The sequence below is a fragment of the Balaenoptera physalus genome (assembly GCF_965194825.1).
Source record: "Balaenoptera physalus genome assembly, chromosome: 3".
Lineage (NCBI taxonomy): Eukaryota > Metazoa > Chordata > Mammalia > Artiodactyla > Balaenopteridae > Balaenoptera > Balaenoptera physalus.
The window spans coordinates 150425246-150437651 of record NC_138890.1 but is presented as its reverse complement, the minus strand read 5'-3'; the positions used below and the strand labels follow the sequence as shown (position 1 = coordinate 150437651).

General features: G+C 45.6%; 2 protein-coding genes across 6 annotated transcripts in view; both read left to right on the top strand.

The window, feature by feature from the left end:
* The window catches only part of LOC309656866 (uncharacterized protein), a 41115-nt gene extending 35253 nt beyond the window's left edge, over positions 1-5862 (top strand). Inside the window, exons 4-6 of one of the 3 annotated variants that reach the window (XR_014261517.1) lie at positions 960-1079; positions 1310-1536; positions 3663-5862. Coding sequence is in view for 2 of the 3 variants with exons in the window: in XM_082453888.1 (XP_082310014.1) it covers positions 960-1079; positions 1310-1339 (150 nt within the window). In the remaining variant the exon portion in view is untranslated. Of the gene's footprint in view, positions 1-959; positions 1080-1309 lie in introns of all 3 variants that reach the window. The other 2 variants (XM_082453888.1, XM_082453889.1) reach the window with 2 other exon arrangements.
* The window catches only part of SUB1 (SUB1 regulator of transcription), a 354409-nt gene that overhangs the window by 326812 nt on the left and 15191 nt on the right, over positions 1-12406 (top strand). The window contains exons 1-2 of one of the 3 annotated variants that reach the window (XM_082453885.1): positions 8896-9016; positions 11510-11582. In XM_082453885.1, the coding sequence (XP_082310011.1) occupies positions 11511-11582 (72 nt within the window). In that variant the 5' untranslated portion in view covers positions 8896-9016; position 11510. Of the gene's footprint in view, positions 1-8895; positions 9017-10086; positions 10106-11509; positions 11583-12406 lie in introns of those variants that run through there. The other 2 variants (XM_082453886.1, XM_082453887.1) reach the window with 2 other exon arrangements.

Genomic DNA, 12406 nt, shown 5'->3' with positions numbered 1-12406 from the left:
TGTTTATTTATAACTACTTGAGTGAGAAGGAGTATTAAACTTTTGGAATTACAAATTATTAACTTTAATAGTGTATTATGAAAGTTAATTTCAGCAGATACATAGAAGGCCTGCAGCAGCTTGTTTGATAAGAAGGGAATTTTAGTGAGTAGGTCTTAGCCCTGCCTGTTCAGGAGCAAGTACAGCCCTTCCTTCTCCTGCCTCATTCATATCATCTTGTTCATTTTGGTCTTCAGATGACCAGCATTACCTATAGCTGCTGACAGAGGAATTTTGCTCTCTTTGCTTTTGATTGCTATGGCCCATTGAGTTGAATTGTTATGTCCCATTGAATCCAAGCCCACATAACACCAGGTAAATATTCTTGCTGGTTCCTCCTTCCCATTCTGTCTCTAGGCCTAACTCTCCAGACTTTTAGCAGGATAGGAAAGGGAGATAAGAAACTACTTTTCCCATCTCCTTTAAAGCCTGTGAAACATGACTTTTTCCCCTTAGCTTTTGCTCACTTCACTGTGTCTGAGGAATGTAAATCATACCCTGCAAAGATAGATGCTTCCTTTTTACCACCCCCTTTACATTGTACCTCTCCCTTCCCAACTCTTGAGGAGGGATGCGCAGGGCTCCCTGTCATTTGTTTTCCCATTTGCATGTAAGATCCAGTTGGCCCCATCCTAGGTGTTCCCAAGACCTCTAGACTTCCAGAGCCACCAATCCTTTAATATTCAAATGAAATGATTGTTGTTTCCACCTCATGTGCCATGGGACCTCCAGCATTCTCCCTTAGTTTTCCAAAAATTTTTTGGAGAGAGTTAAGATCTGGTCATTTGGTGCTGTGGTCTGCTTCCCTGTTTTAGCCTAAGTGAGGGGCCGCTGGCCTCCCCCTGTGTCCACCCCATCCCTCGCACACAACACTGCCCCTCTTCCTTTATTTCTTGTTCTCTCCTCTTTGTATGTTTCAGGTGTGGCTCTCATGTTACAAACTCAGGCTGAAGAGAAAGGCGACTTTCTTAATTTTTCTACGATTGTGTCTCGTGATCACCATTCTATCCAGTCAGAAGCTTCATCTTAGCCCATTTCAGGTTAAACTCATGATTTATCCCCTTCTGTCTTTCTCCCCTTTAAATTCTGGGCAGGGGTGGGGTGGGCTTAGATGGTGTCAGAGCTTCGAGGGTGGTGGTGGGGTGTGGCCTTTCTTCCCCCATCTGTTCACATCGGTCTTCACTTGAGTTTATCTTGTCTGGTTTTGTCCTTCTTACTTCTTCACCCTGGCATTTGTTGAGATGTTCTTTGTTCTGTTCACTCTCTTCAGATCAAGGCTGGTGAGATCTCCTTGCCCTGATTGCAAGGCCTCCAGGTCTGCTGCTTGTCGGTGCCACATCTTTGCTACTCTTGGCCAGTGAGGAAGATATTCTGCTGAGTCCTGCAGCACCCTGAGGGGCCCCAGGATTCAGTGAGGCTGCCTTAGGCTTGCCATCCTTGACGTGTCACATTGACATCTCTACCCACACCCCGGGGGTGCAGAGGACCTCTAAGAGGGTGCGCATCTGGAAAGCAAGGCACTGGTTCGCTTTGCTCCCAATCCCCAAACTCTGCGGGGATCTTCCCCAGGGCTGGTCTGGGGACAGGGAGCAGAGATGTTTTTCTTTTCTTTTCTTTTTTTAAATATTTATTCATTTTTGGCTGCATTGGGTCTTCGTTGCTGCGCGTGGGCTTTCTCTAGTTGCAGCGAGCGGGGGCTACTCTTCGTTGCGGTGTGCGGGCTTCTCATTGCGGTGGCTTCTCTTGTTGCGGAGCACGGGCTCTAGGCGCACGCCCTTCAGTAGTTGCAGCACGTGGGCTCAGTAGCTGTGGCTCGCGGGCTCTAGAGCGTAGTGTCAGTAGCTGTGGTGCACAGGCTTATTTGCTCCGCGGCATGTGGGATCTTCCCGGACCAGGGCTCGCTCGAACCTGTATCCTCTGCATTGGCAGGCGGATTCTTAACCACTGCGTCACCAGGGAAGTCCAGAGCTGCTTTTCAAAGGCACTAAAGAAAAGTTTCATTTCTCTTCTCTCTGACTTTCCCTTTCCCTAGTCCAAAGATGAGGGAAAATCTCGAAGTGGGAGTAGGGGCAGAAGGAATAGAATTTGACTAATTACATATTATTTAAAATCTATAATTTATGCCTGGAATCCTAAGATTTTAAACGCCAAGAGCCAAGAATCTGACCCCTTTGCTCTGCTCCGACATCCTTCTCTTTGTGTAATGCCGGAGCTGAGAATGTGGGGATGTGGGAGGAGGAAGGTCAGAAAGGAGGAAGTGCTGGAAATGGAGCCACAATGGGTAAGGTTTCAAAATAATATCCTGCTGCTTGTATAAATCTTTTTCTGAACTTTTGGGAGAAATGAGTAATGGAGGGTGTTAATGGCGCAGTGAAGGGCAGGGAACCACTTAAAAGTCCCCCCAACCTCTCCAGGTCTCCAGGAATTTCTCGCTAGCTGTCTCTTCCTCAAGTTCTGCTCTTTCACAGTTCCTGAGCTGTTTCCCTCACTCTTTTTCTTCTCCTCCCATCTCCCCAAGCCGCCTCCCTTTCTGGTCTACCTACAGATACTCCAAGTTCAATTCATTTACTTAGTCTCCTTTTCGTATTATTCACTGCTTCCAGACTCAGGCCTGGACGGGGTGGGGATGCAGGGGAATCCTTTCACATCCAAAGATTCCCGCTAGGAATTTTCTGTAAAAGGAGCAACTCCCCATCCTCATCCTCTGCAAATGCATGTGAATTATGCCTCCCTCTTATTTGAAAGCAACTGCAGTCCTATTTTGCTGTAAATAAAATTTCCCCTTTCTCTTTCACTCAAATGTAAACATTTATTTTTGTTTATTTTTTGAATTATATTTACTTAAAAGTAATGGAAATCACTTCTGAACAAAGATTTGCTAATAGTTTCACCAGGAACCACAACCCAGGAAAACGGAGCCAACTAAATTTGCATGCAGAGCATCACATCTCCCTGCTTCTAAAAATTCATACTTCCTTAACCGTTCTCCACCTCCTGGGGCTCAGAGAATTGAAACCCAAACCTACCACAGGCACACCGCCCAGTTCCCTCAGTGACACAGAAACTGAATGAAAACTGCTGTTAAAGGGGCAAGGGATGGAGGCGCCGAGGACGCTATATTCATTTACGTGTTCTTGGTTTACCTCGAATGTTAAGCATGATTTTGAAGTGGACCAGATATGTCACCCTAAAATACGCCTTAAAATTGATATCAACGTTGTTTTGAGCTAAAGGCACTTTAAAAACCAGCACGTACAAGAAGGATACTCTGATCCTCCCTCCCCTTTTTCCTTCTAAAAGCAGGGGATAAAACCCTCATATGGAAGATGTCTTTCCCATACCAGAAGGAAAGTAGCCTACCTGTTATCAAGCCTGGAAATTGAGACAGAGAAAATTCGTACAAATAGACCTTGTTCAAATAATTCTTATCTTCCTTTAGCCTCTCAGCGGGATTTAGTTACTTTGCCACAATTACCATTAATTCAACCTAGTATAAAAGCATCTAGATTTTGCCACTTCCTTGGGTCTTCATTTCCTTTTGAGGGTTTCTGTGTCATGTAAATCGTATGCTAAATAGATGTGTATGCTTCCCTCCAGTTTATTTATCTTTATTTAATTCTCAGTCTCAGTGAAGACCCTAAGAGGGTGGAGGTAAACTTTTGGCTCTCCTACAATTTCTTTAGGTAGGTGCGTGTGTGAGAGACGGGTGAAGGTGTGCCCGAGCCAGCAGACCAGCTCAATGTTTATTTTCATGGCCTTTTTTTCCCCTCTTTCTTTCTTTCCTTCATTTTTTAAAAAAAATTTTTATTTATTTATTTATGGCTGTGTTGGGTCTTTGTTTCTGTGTGAGGGCTTTCTCTAGTTGTGGCAAGCGGGGGCCACTCTTCATCGCGGTGCGCGGGCCTCTCACTATCGCGGCCTCTCTTGTTGTGGAGCACAGGCTCCAGACGCGCAGGCTCGGTAATCGTGGCTCGCAGGCCCAGTTGCTCCGCGGCATGTGGGATCTTCCCGGACCAGGGCTCGAACCCGTGTCCCCTGCATTGGCAGGCAGATTCTCAACCACTGCGCCACCAGGGAAACCCCTCCTTCATTTTTTTAATTGAAGTATAGTTGATTTACGATGTTGGGCCAGTCTCTGCTGTACAGCAGCAAATGACTCAGTTATACACATATAGACATTGATTTTTTTCATATGCTTTTCCATTATGGTTTATCACAGGATGCTGAATATAGTTCCCTGTGCTATACAGTAGGACCTTGCTGTTTATCCATCCTATATATAATAGTTTACAACTGCTTATGGTTACTTTATTTCATTATGATTCAGAGTTTCGCAAAATATGTTTTTTAAGGAATTAATTTGTATTTTTGTCTGCGTTTATTCTTTTAAAAGTCAAATAGCACTAGAAGGCGAAAGAGTCTGGGGAGGGATGTTTTCACATTAATGTTCAGACTTCGACTCAGTCTCCTGCAAGTCTATTTGCCCCTCTATCTCTTCACACATACCATGCCCTCTCCGATTTTTCCAGAAAAGATACAACTCCCTTTCTCCTATGAGGGTGGGGTGGATGGGCACCATGGATCTAATTGCTCCATATATAGACTCAGTTGTTCACCTTTTAATTCACCCACATCCCCCGCACCTCTCAGACTTCCATGGTGTCTCGTGTTCGTATTCTGAGCTTCTCAGGATTCTGCTTCTACTTTGCCAAATCCCTAACCATCCCTCTACCTGCTGTTTCTCTTCATATTTTGGGCTTCTGCACCACATACATTTACTGCTATAGTGGCCATGAGAAGGCTCTTCTTGTATCTCCCACTGCCGGGAGTGAGATTGATCCAGGGCGTGGTGGTCACCACTGAACACTATTTTTACCAGGTGTTGTCCTGCTGGGGTCCACGGCCTCCTCTCTCTCCTGGGTACGGAGTCCTCTCTTGTTGCACACTGGGGCCTAGGAATTTATTTTTGGTGGCCACCTTGAGCCCACACAATTCCATAGCTGTGCAATAATCAGTGGTAAAGAAGGAAGGTTGCTTTGCTCCTCTCTGCATTCAGGCAAATGGGTTTCAAAGCAGAGTTACTTGGACCTAGTGGTTTAAGTTTAGAAGAACAGATCTTTCTTTCCCTTATTACTCCCAGTGCTCCCTCTGTTGGACCCACACATGTGCACAGACATCTCATCTGGGGCCAAGTCCAAATGAAAGTCACTTTGATATTGTAGGAATGCATCACGTCTTACCAGGGCAGTTAGAGCAACCTCCTCTACAGTGTTCTAGCTTCCAGCGCTTCCTTCTTTTTTCAACCTGTCAGGCAGGGGGAATGTCCTGCCTGCCCCTCTTCGTTCTTCTGGCTGGTCTAATAATTAACTTGACACAAGACGGATTAACAGGAGAAAAATTTAATTTGTATGTATGGGAGCTCATGGAACATGAGACTCAAATAAGTGACAAAAGCAAGAAAATTTTATACGTTTTAGACAAAGGAACAATAAATTTGTGAAGAATTGACAAGACAAAAAAGTTTGTACTTGGGGTAGTATATTAGTAAAGAAGTAACAAGGTTTGTTTATACAGCCTTCTTGGCCTTGAAGTCCCTGTCTCTGGTGATAAGGATGTTTCTCTATTTCCTGGTACAGGGAGGGTACCTTTCAAATGGGAGGTTTACTTCCTGCTTTCAAGGGGACAAAGAGGGTCAGAATGTCCTTCTTTTTTTTTTTTATAAATTTATTTATTCATTTATTTTTTGGCTGCACTGGGTCTTCGTTTCTATGCATGGGCTTTCTCTAGTTGTGGCGAGCGGGGGCTACTCTTTGTTGCGGAGCAAGGGCTCTAGGCGCACGGGCTTCAGTAGTTGTGGCACATGGGCTCAGTAGTTGTGGCATGCGGGTTCAGTAGTTATGGCTCGTGTGCTCTAGAGTACAGGCTCAGTAGTTGTGGTACACGGGCTTAGTTGCTCTGCGGCATGTGGGATATTCCCAGACCAGGGCTCGAACCTATGTCCCCTGCATTGGCAGGTAGATTCCTAACCACTGCGCCACCAGGGAAGTCCCTGAATGTCCTTCTTATATCTGCTGTTTCTTAAGTAATTTTAATTCAAAATAATCGATGGGCCAAAGTGGCATATTTTGGGGCTGCCTGCAATCTTTATATCACCCAAGACATGCCACACTCACTCTCTTCTTTTTCACATGGGATAAAATCCAAACTCCTTGGACTTCATTTAGGGCCCTTCACCATCTGGCTTCACCCCACTTTTCCAGATGAATCTCCTACTCTTCCTCTATGCCAGCTCTCTACACTGACAGAATTGACTGCTCATAGCCTCTCAATGTGCCTTACTCATTTTGTGGTCATACCTAGCTCAGAGTTTTCCTCTTTTCCCTCTCCAAATGTTCTCTCTCATCTCCCTAGGTCAAGCTTAAGGCTGTTCTCTTCAAAGCATCCTCAGTCTATTCCAATTCAGAGGTCCAGCTCTCTGTGAAGCATTTGATAGCATTTATGGTTATAGCTTTCATTTGACAATTATATGGAGTCTTGCACTATTTCATGTATAGTGATACCTCAAAAAGCAAATTCTCGGCTGACATAGATCTATTCATCTGAGCACAGACCCAGCTGGAGGGAAGCTGCGGGATTCCTTGGTGCTAATTAGTGGTAGTAATAGGTGAGGAGGAAGAGGCAGTGATAGGTGAGGAGGCGCTGTCTTGGATCTTGGAGAAAGGCCAGAACTGGGCTCCGGTAACTCTGCAAAGCCAGCGCTTCCTGGGGCTTGGGCAGCCCTGGCACTGAGCCTAGGGAGGTGCTGTGTGGGCTCCGCCTCTGTACAGCCCATGGTCTCCAGTGGAGTTCCACATCAAGAGAATTTTCCGTTCTTTAGACTCATCTTAACCCTAGGGTCTTTGCACAGCTGCCTTCTCTGCTTGGAACACCCAGCACCCAAATTTTACCCTGGCTGCTCTTTTCATTAGGGTCCCTGCCCGAATACTCCCACTTCATCCCTTTCAGATCTCAATTAACCTCATCCCAACACTCTTTACTGCATCATCCTGTTTTTCTTTTATTTTTTATAGCACTTATCTGAAATTACCAACTCTATTTAATTCTTTACTTGCTACTGTCTGCTCCATGAGTTTACAGTGACCCTGTCAGTCTTGTTCATTCCTGAATTCCCAGCACTTAGAGCAGCACTGGCGTATAGTAGGTGCTGAATACATTGTTTATGAAATGAGTGAATAAACTGGGGAAGGACCTTTGGGCAGTTTCCTACACTTGAGTAAAGAGAGTTGTAGCTCTTTCTTGGAAGATAGGGAGAGGAGGTTGTGAGTCACATGACTCCAACCAGTGCCCTGAACTCTGTCCTTTCTCATCCAGCATCCAGATTTCGAGAGAGAACCATATCCATGGCTACCAGGGCCCAGGCCACCTGCTGATCTTCTAGTTACCCCACTGTATTAGCTCATCCAATCAGACACCCCCTACAAAGTCCAAGGGAACTTAGGTCAGCTGGCCGTAGTCACTGAAGGTGCTTCCTTAACTGCATTTGGGTGTGTAAACTCCAGGCTGGCAAGCTACCATGCTGGAACAGTGGTTCCTGAGTGAGTTTCATCTTTTTACAGTCTAATTTTCATATTTTTATTTTTGACTTTTTCATCTTTCTCATTGAAGTGTATCTTGTATAATGTAAGATGCACGAATATTAAGTTAAATTTTTACATCCGTACATGCCTGTCTAACCACCACCCAGACCAAGATGTATTCAGCATCCCCACAGGTTCCGTCATACTCACTCCAAGTGATATCCCCCAAGGGTAACCTGACCTAGATCCCCATGGATTATTTTTGCCTTTTTTGGAATGTTGTATAAAAGGAATTATACAGCAAGTGTTTCATTTTTAAAAAGTGGTCATCTAACCTGACACTGAATGAACAGAAGTGGCCTAGAGCACTTGCAATCTGCCTCAGTCTGCAGTAAGCAGTGGGACTCAGGCAGTGCCGGGTTTGAATCATGATTCACTCCCTGTATAACCTAGAGCAGAGCTTATTTAAACTTTCTGACCCTTGGTCTCTTCATCTAGAAAATGGAGAGAATAGTCATTCCTACGTTGGAAAGTGCTTGTTAGGATGATAATTATATGTAAAGTGCCTCATTGCAGTACCTGGAACATAGTGGGTGCCTGATAAATGTGCGTTGAATATATATTCTTGGCTATCGTCGGCATTCTTTAAATATAGATTCAAAGACTCTATTAGCCATATTCCTGCTTGTAGTATGGATTTCTCTTGCCTTCTGTGAACTACCTTACACCTCCAGGACTTCAGTTTAGGTACTTTTTTTTTTTTTGCCCAGTGGCTTTCCGGATCTTTGTTCCCTGACCAGGGATTGAACCCAGCCCTGGCAGAGAAAGCGCCGAGTCTTAACCACTGGACCGCCAGGGAATTTCCCAGGACTTCAGTTTAGGAATGTGTGTGGGTGTGTGGCCAAGGACTTCTGCAAAGACTTTTCGCACTTTCTGGCATTAAACGTTATGACTTTGGCTTCCTTCCCTCGGATTTTACTAGCCAGGATTAAATACCAGAGTAGGGGGTGGCGGGCAAGGATCATTTCTCGGAAAATGGGCCAGAAGTGTTGACCTTTTTCGATCTTTTTCAGACATTTCACTTTAATACAAGAAACATTTATGGAACAAGTGCAAAGCTCGGTGCTTGTCATTCATATTTTATTCGTTCCCTCACTCACTCACAAGTCAAATCCAGTCTTCGCTGCATCTCACTTCCGCGGCATCGGTTCAGGATGAGGGGCGGTCCCTTTAAGGCCCTGGAAAGGGTCTCGGTGTTGGTTTCGGAGGGGAGGCCACGCCCCATCACGTGCGCGTGGTCTCAGCGGGGCGGGGCTGGCGTCTCTTTGCTGCCGTCACTTCCGTTTCTCTGTCAGTAGCGAGCGAGCGAGCTGGAGGCAGTTCGGCTACAGGAACGGAGCGTGAGTGCTCGGACCCCGCCCCCACCCCCTCGAAACCGCCCTCGGCCGGCCCTCACCTTGCCAGCCCGGCGGCTGCGCGCCCGCAGCGCCGGTCCCTCTCGTCGACGACGGCCGCGGGAAATGGCGGCGCTGCCTGATCTCCCCCATGCTTCCTCGGCCTCCCCGGTCCCCTCCTCGTCCCCGACCCCGCGCCCCACGCGCTTCAGGCCTCTTGGCCCCCGAAGCTGGCCCCCGGGAACGGCCCAGGGGCGGTGGGGGAGGCGGCGCCGGGCGGGGGCGAGGAGCCACGGGGCGGGGGCCGGGGTGCCCCCGGGACAATGCAGCGGCGGCCCGGGCGGGGGCGCGTGCGGGGCCTGCGCCTCCCCAGGGTCTCTCCGGGGTCCTCATCCCTGCCCCCAGGAGGGGGGACCCGGTCGGAGGAAGGCCGGCGGTGCGGGGGGGGGGCGACTGGCGCTGGGGGAGTGAACGGCTGCTTTGCTGGGGGGCAGTGAGCTCTTCGAGAGAAGAAAATGGCGCTTGGTGCAAGTCCCTCCTCTCCCACGCCGTCTCCTCCGCATTTCGCCGCCTCCCACGCCCCCTCCGACCGACCTGTCTCCCACCGCCCAAGGCGTTGTCAGCCCCGGGGTTCTGGCGGCTGCCTGGCGTCGCGCGGCCCCCTTCCTCCGTGTTGGTGCTTATCCCCCTCGTGTTGTACCGAATTCGCGTGCCTTCTAGTCCTAGTTTGTTTTCACCTCTTGTTTTTTAATCCCTCCTTCCCCATGCCTTCATCAGAGATCGGAGATTTCATTTTTTAAGTTGTGTTTTGTATATATTCCACACCAGCGCTCTTAGTAGCGCCTCGCCAGAATTACGAGCCTGCCGCCCTCCCCCCCGCTTTTTTCCTTTTGAACGGTAAAGGCTCATTAAGTAAAATATATTTTGTTAGAAGTTCAAACAGGCTGGCTTTAGTTACCGTTACCTTGTTTTCGTGTCTGATGGACTTATTTGGGTTAAACACGAGGTGGTTCTTTGAAATGATCTTAGGCCCCCAGGAACCTTTCATGAACAGATGGTATAGTTACGCCTGACCGTTTCAAAGTGAAAAACAGGGTACGTTCAGTTGGATTACCTTTTAAAAAAAAAATGCTTCTTGGCATTATTAGCTAGCATGAAAAACAACTAAATTGATTTTGGAGATTAGGTTGGAAAGCGGAGCAGTAACAGGATTAATGTATAAAACGTGGCTATAAATGTTGCTTGCTCCCCTCTGAATTTACTACTCTTGGCATCAAGAAATTGCCAGATAAAATCAACATGGCTGGCTTGGGCATGGTTTGAGCTTTTTGAATTTAGTGGCTAGGCTAGGGATGGCCCATTTCTTTTACCTTGGCTTCCTGTTTTGGGATACATTCAGTGCCCTTGCTAATGGCAAGTTTAGTCGAGATCTGGATTATTTATGGTTTTTTTGAAGTCTTTTTTTCCCCTTTTTTCAGCAAACATTATAGTGTGTGTTGTGTGTATTGGACCCTTTAGGGCATACAGAAGTTAATAGGACTCAAGTCTCTACTGAGATGGAGGTGTAGAGAGCAAAAGATACTTGTTTTGAAAATAAGCATTTTACCACTTAGTATTATAAGTGCTTTGAAAAGAGGTACAGCGTGAAATTCCTTGAATTTTGGGAAACATAGAAGCACAACACTCTGCCTTGCCCTCAGGCACTCTGTAAACATCCACAGGGAAAGCAAGGCACTGGCCTATGTACCTCTGTCTGGGGGGACCTGGGGAACTAGGGTCATAGTAGGAATTGGAGGAAAGGTTTTGCCCCTCCCATAAGCAGATTCTTCAAATTTTAGTTGTATTCCAGAGTAGAAAATCAGTGTAAAATGTAAATGAACTGTGAATTTGTATAACTTTGATTCAGTACTTGCTCCTTTGATTGGCATGGTCAAAAAGCCAAAAAAATTAAGAACATATACAAAATATGAAAAATAGGATTATAATGGTAAAATTAATTAGATATCCACATCTGTATAGTACAGTTGTTCACCATGCTGTGTGTAAGTTGATATCAGTTCTGGCAGTGAATAATTGTACATAAGTCTCCTCAGTGGCAAGTATAAAGCAGTACTGAGAATTATTCATATTTCTTCTTGGTTTTAACAGTGATTGCTGTCAGCTGCCTTTTTGCAGTTTACCCTAAACATAAACATCTAACCCTGCTAAAATGAAGTATAAAAAGCCCCATTGACTTTGAGAAAGAGAGAGGTGTAGGAGTATGAGATGTGTATGACATTTAGTTCTTCTTGCTGGATTCAGAACTCTTCACTTTGCATGTTATTTTCAATTTGGAAGAGCATAGATTAAGAACATAACTTCTGTGCTCCGTGTAACAACTCCAGTACCAAAAATGGTAGAAAGAACTGTGGAACTTCTTGAATCTTTGATTGGGGGAGAGTTAAGTTGAAGGTAATAGAGCAAATTATGAATTATTTACATAATGTATTTTTCTTTCAGAATGCCGAAGTCAAAGGAACTTGTTTCTTCAAGCTCTTCTGGCAGTGATTCTGACAGTGAAGTTGACAAAAAGGTGACTATACACCATGTGATTTTTGTGATACTTAATTCAGCAGTATTGCCCACATCCAGTTCTGAAGGACTGCACAGCATATCAGAATTTTAAAATGAGAGCCTGGATGGATGTTTCTGAAAGTGCAGATGGCCCCTGAACCACTTGACTAAAGTGCCTAGGGTGCTTGTTGTACACGCACACGCCAAGCCCCACGTCAGACTTGAGCAAGTCTTCTGACATTAACAAGCTTCCTGTTGTGGCTTTTTAGGACTCCTAACGCTCCCTAGAGGAATAGCACTAGATTTAGGCCAAAGCCATTATTTGCCATTATTTAGTAATCTTCCTAATCTGTAGGTATTCTGTGTAGTTGTTGAGCCAAATTATCTGAACTCCTTGAAAGCAGATGTCAGTTTGACAGTCTTCTCAGCCTTGATGTTTATCCAGCCTTCAAGGATTACATAAAATTTGGCTTGGTACATTTTAAATTAGAATGTTATTTACTCTGGTCCCCTCCTTTTAGTTAAATGAACACCCAGCAAAGCTAACATGAAATTACCCATTTTGATGGAAGAGGCTTTTTCTGCATTAGGTGATAATTGTGCCGTAAGCTTAACTGTGCATTCTGCTTAACTGAGCATCTCACACTGTAGTCAGGGCTTCTTCCACGCAGAATTGTCCTTTATCTCCTAGAACCTTACGTAGTTGTGTCTCTGAGCTCAGTTAGCAGTGTTAGTTAAAAGAAAAGAGAGCTTATATGAGAATCTTGGAGGAGATGGACTTTTATAGGGAAGTACATAGTATAATATCACCTGGAAGGTTGAAAAAAAACTTCAAAGAGCATG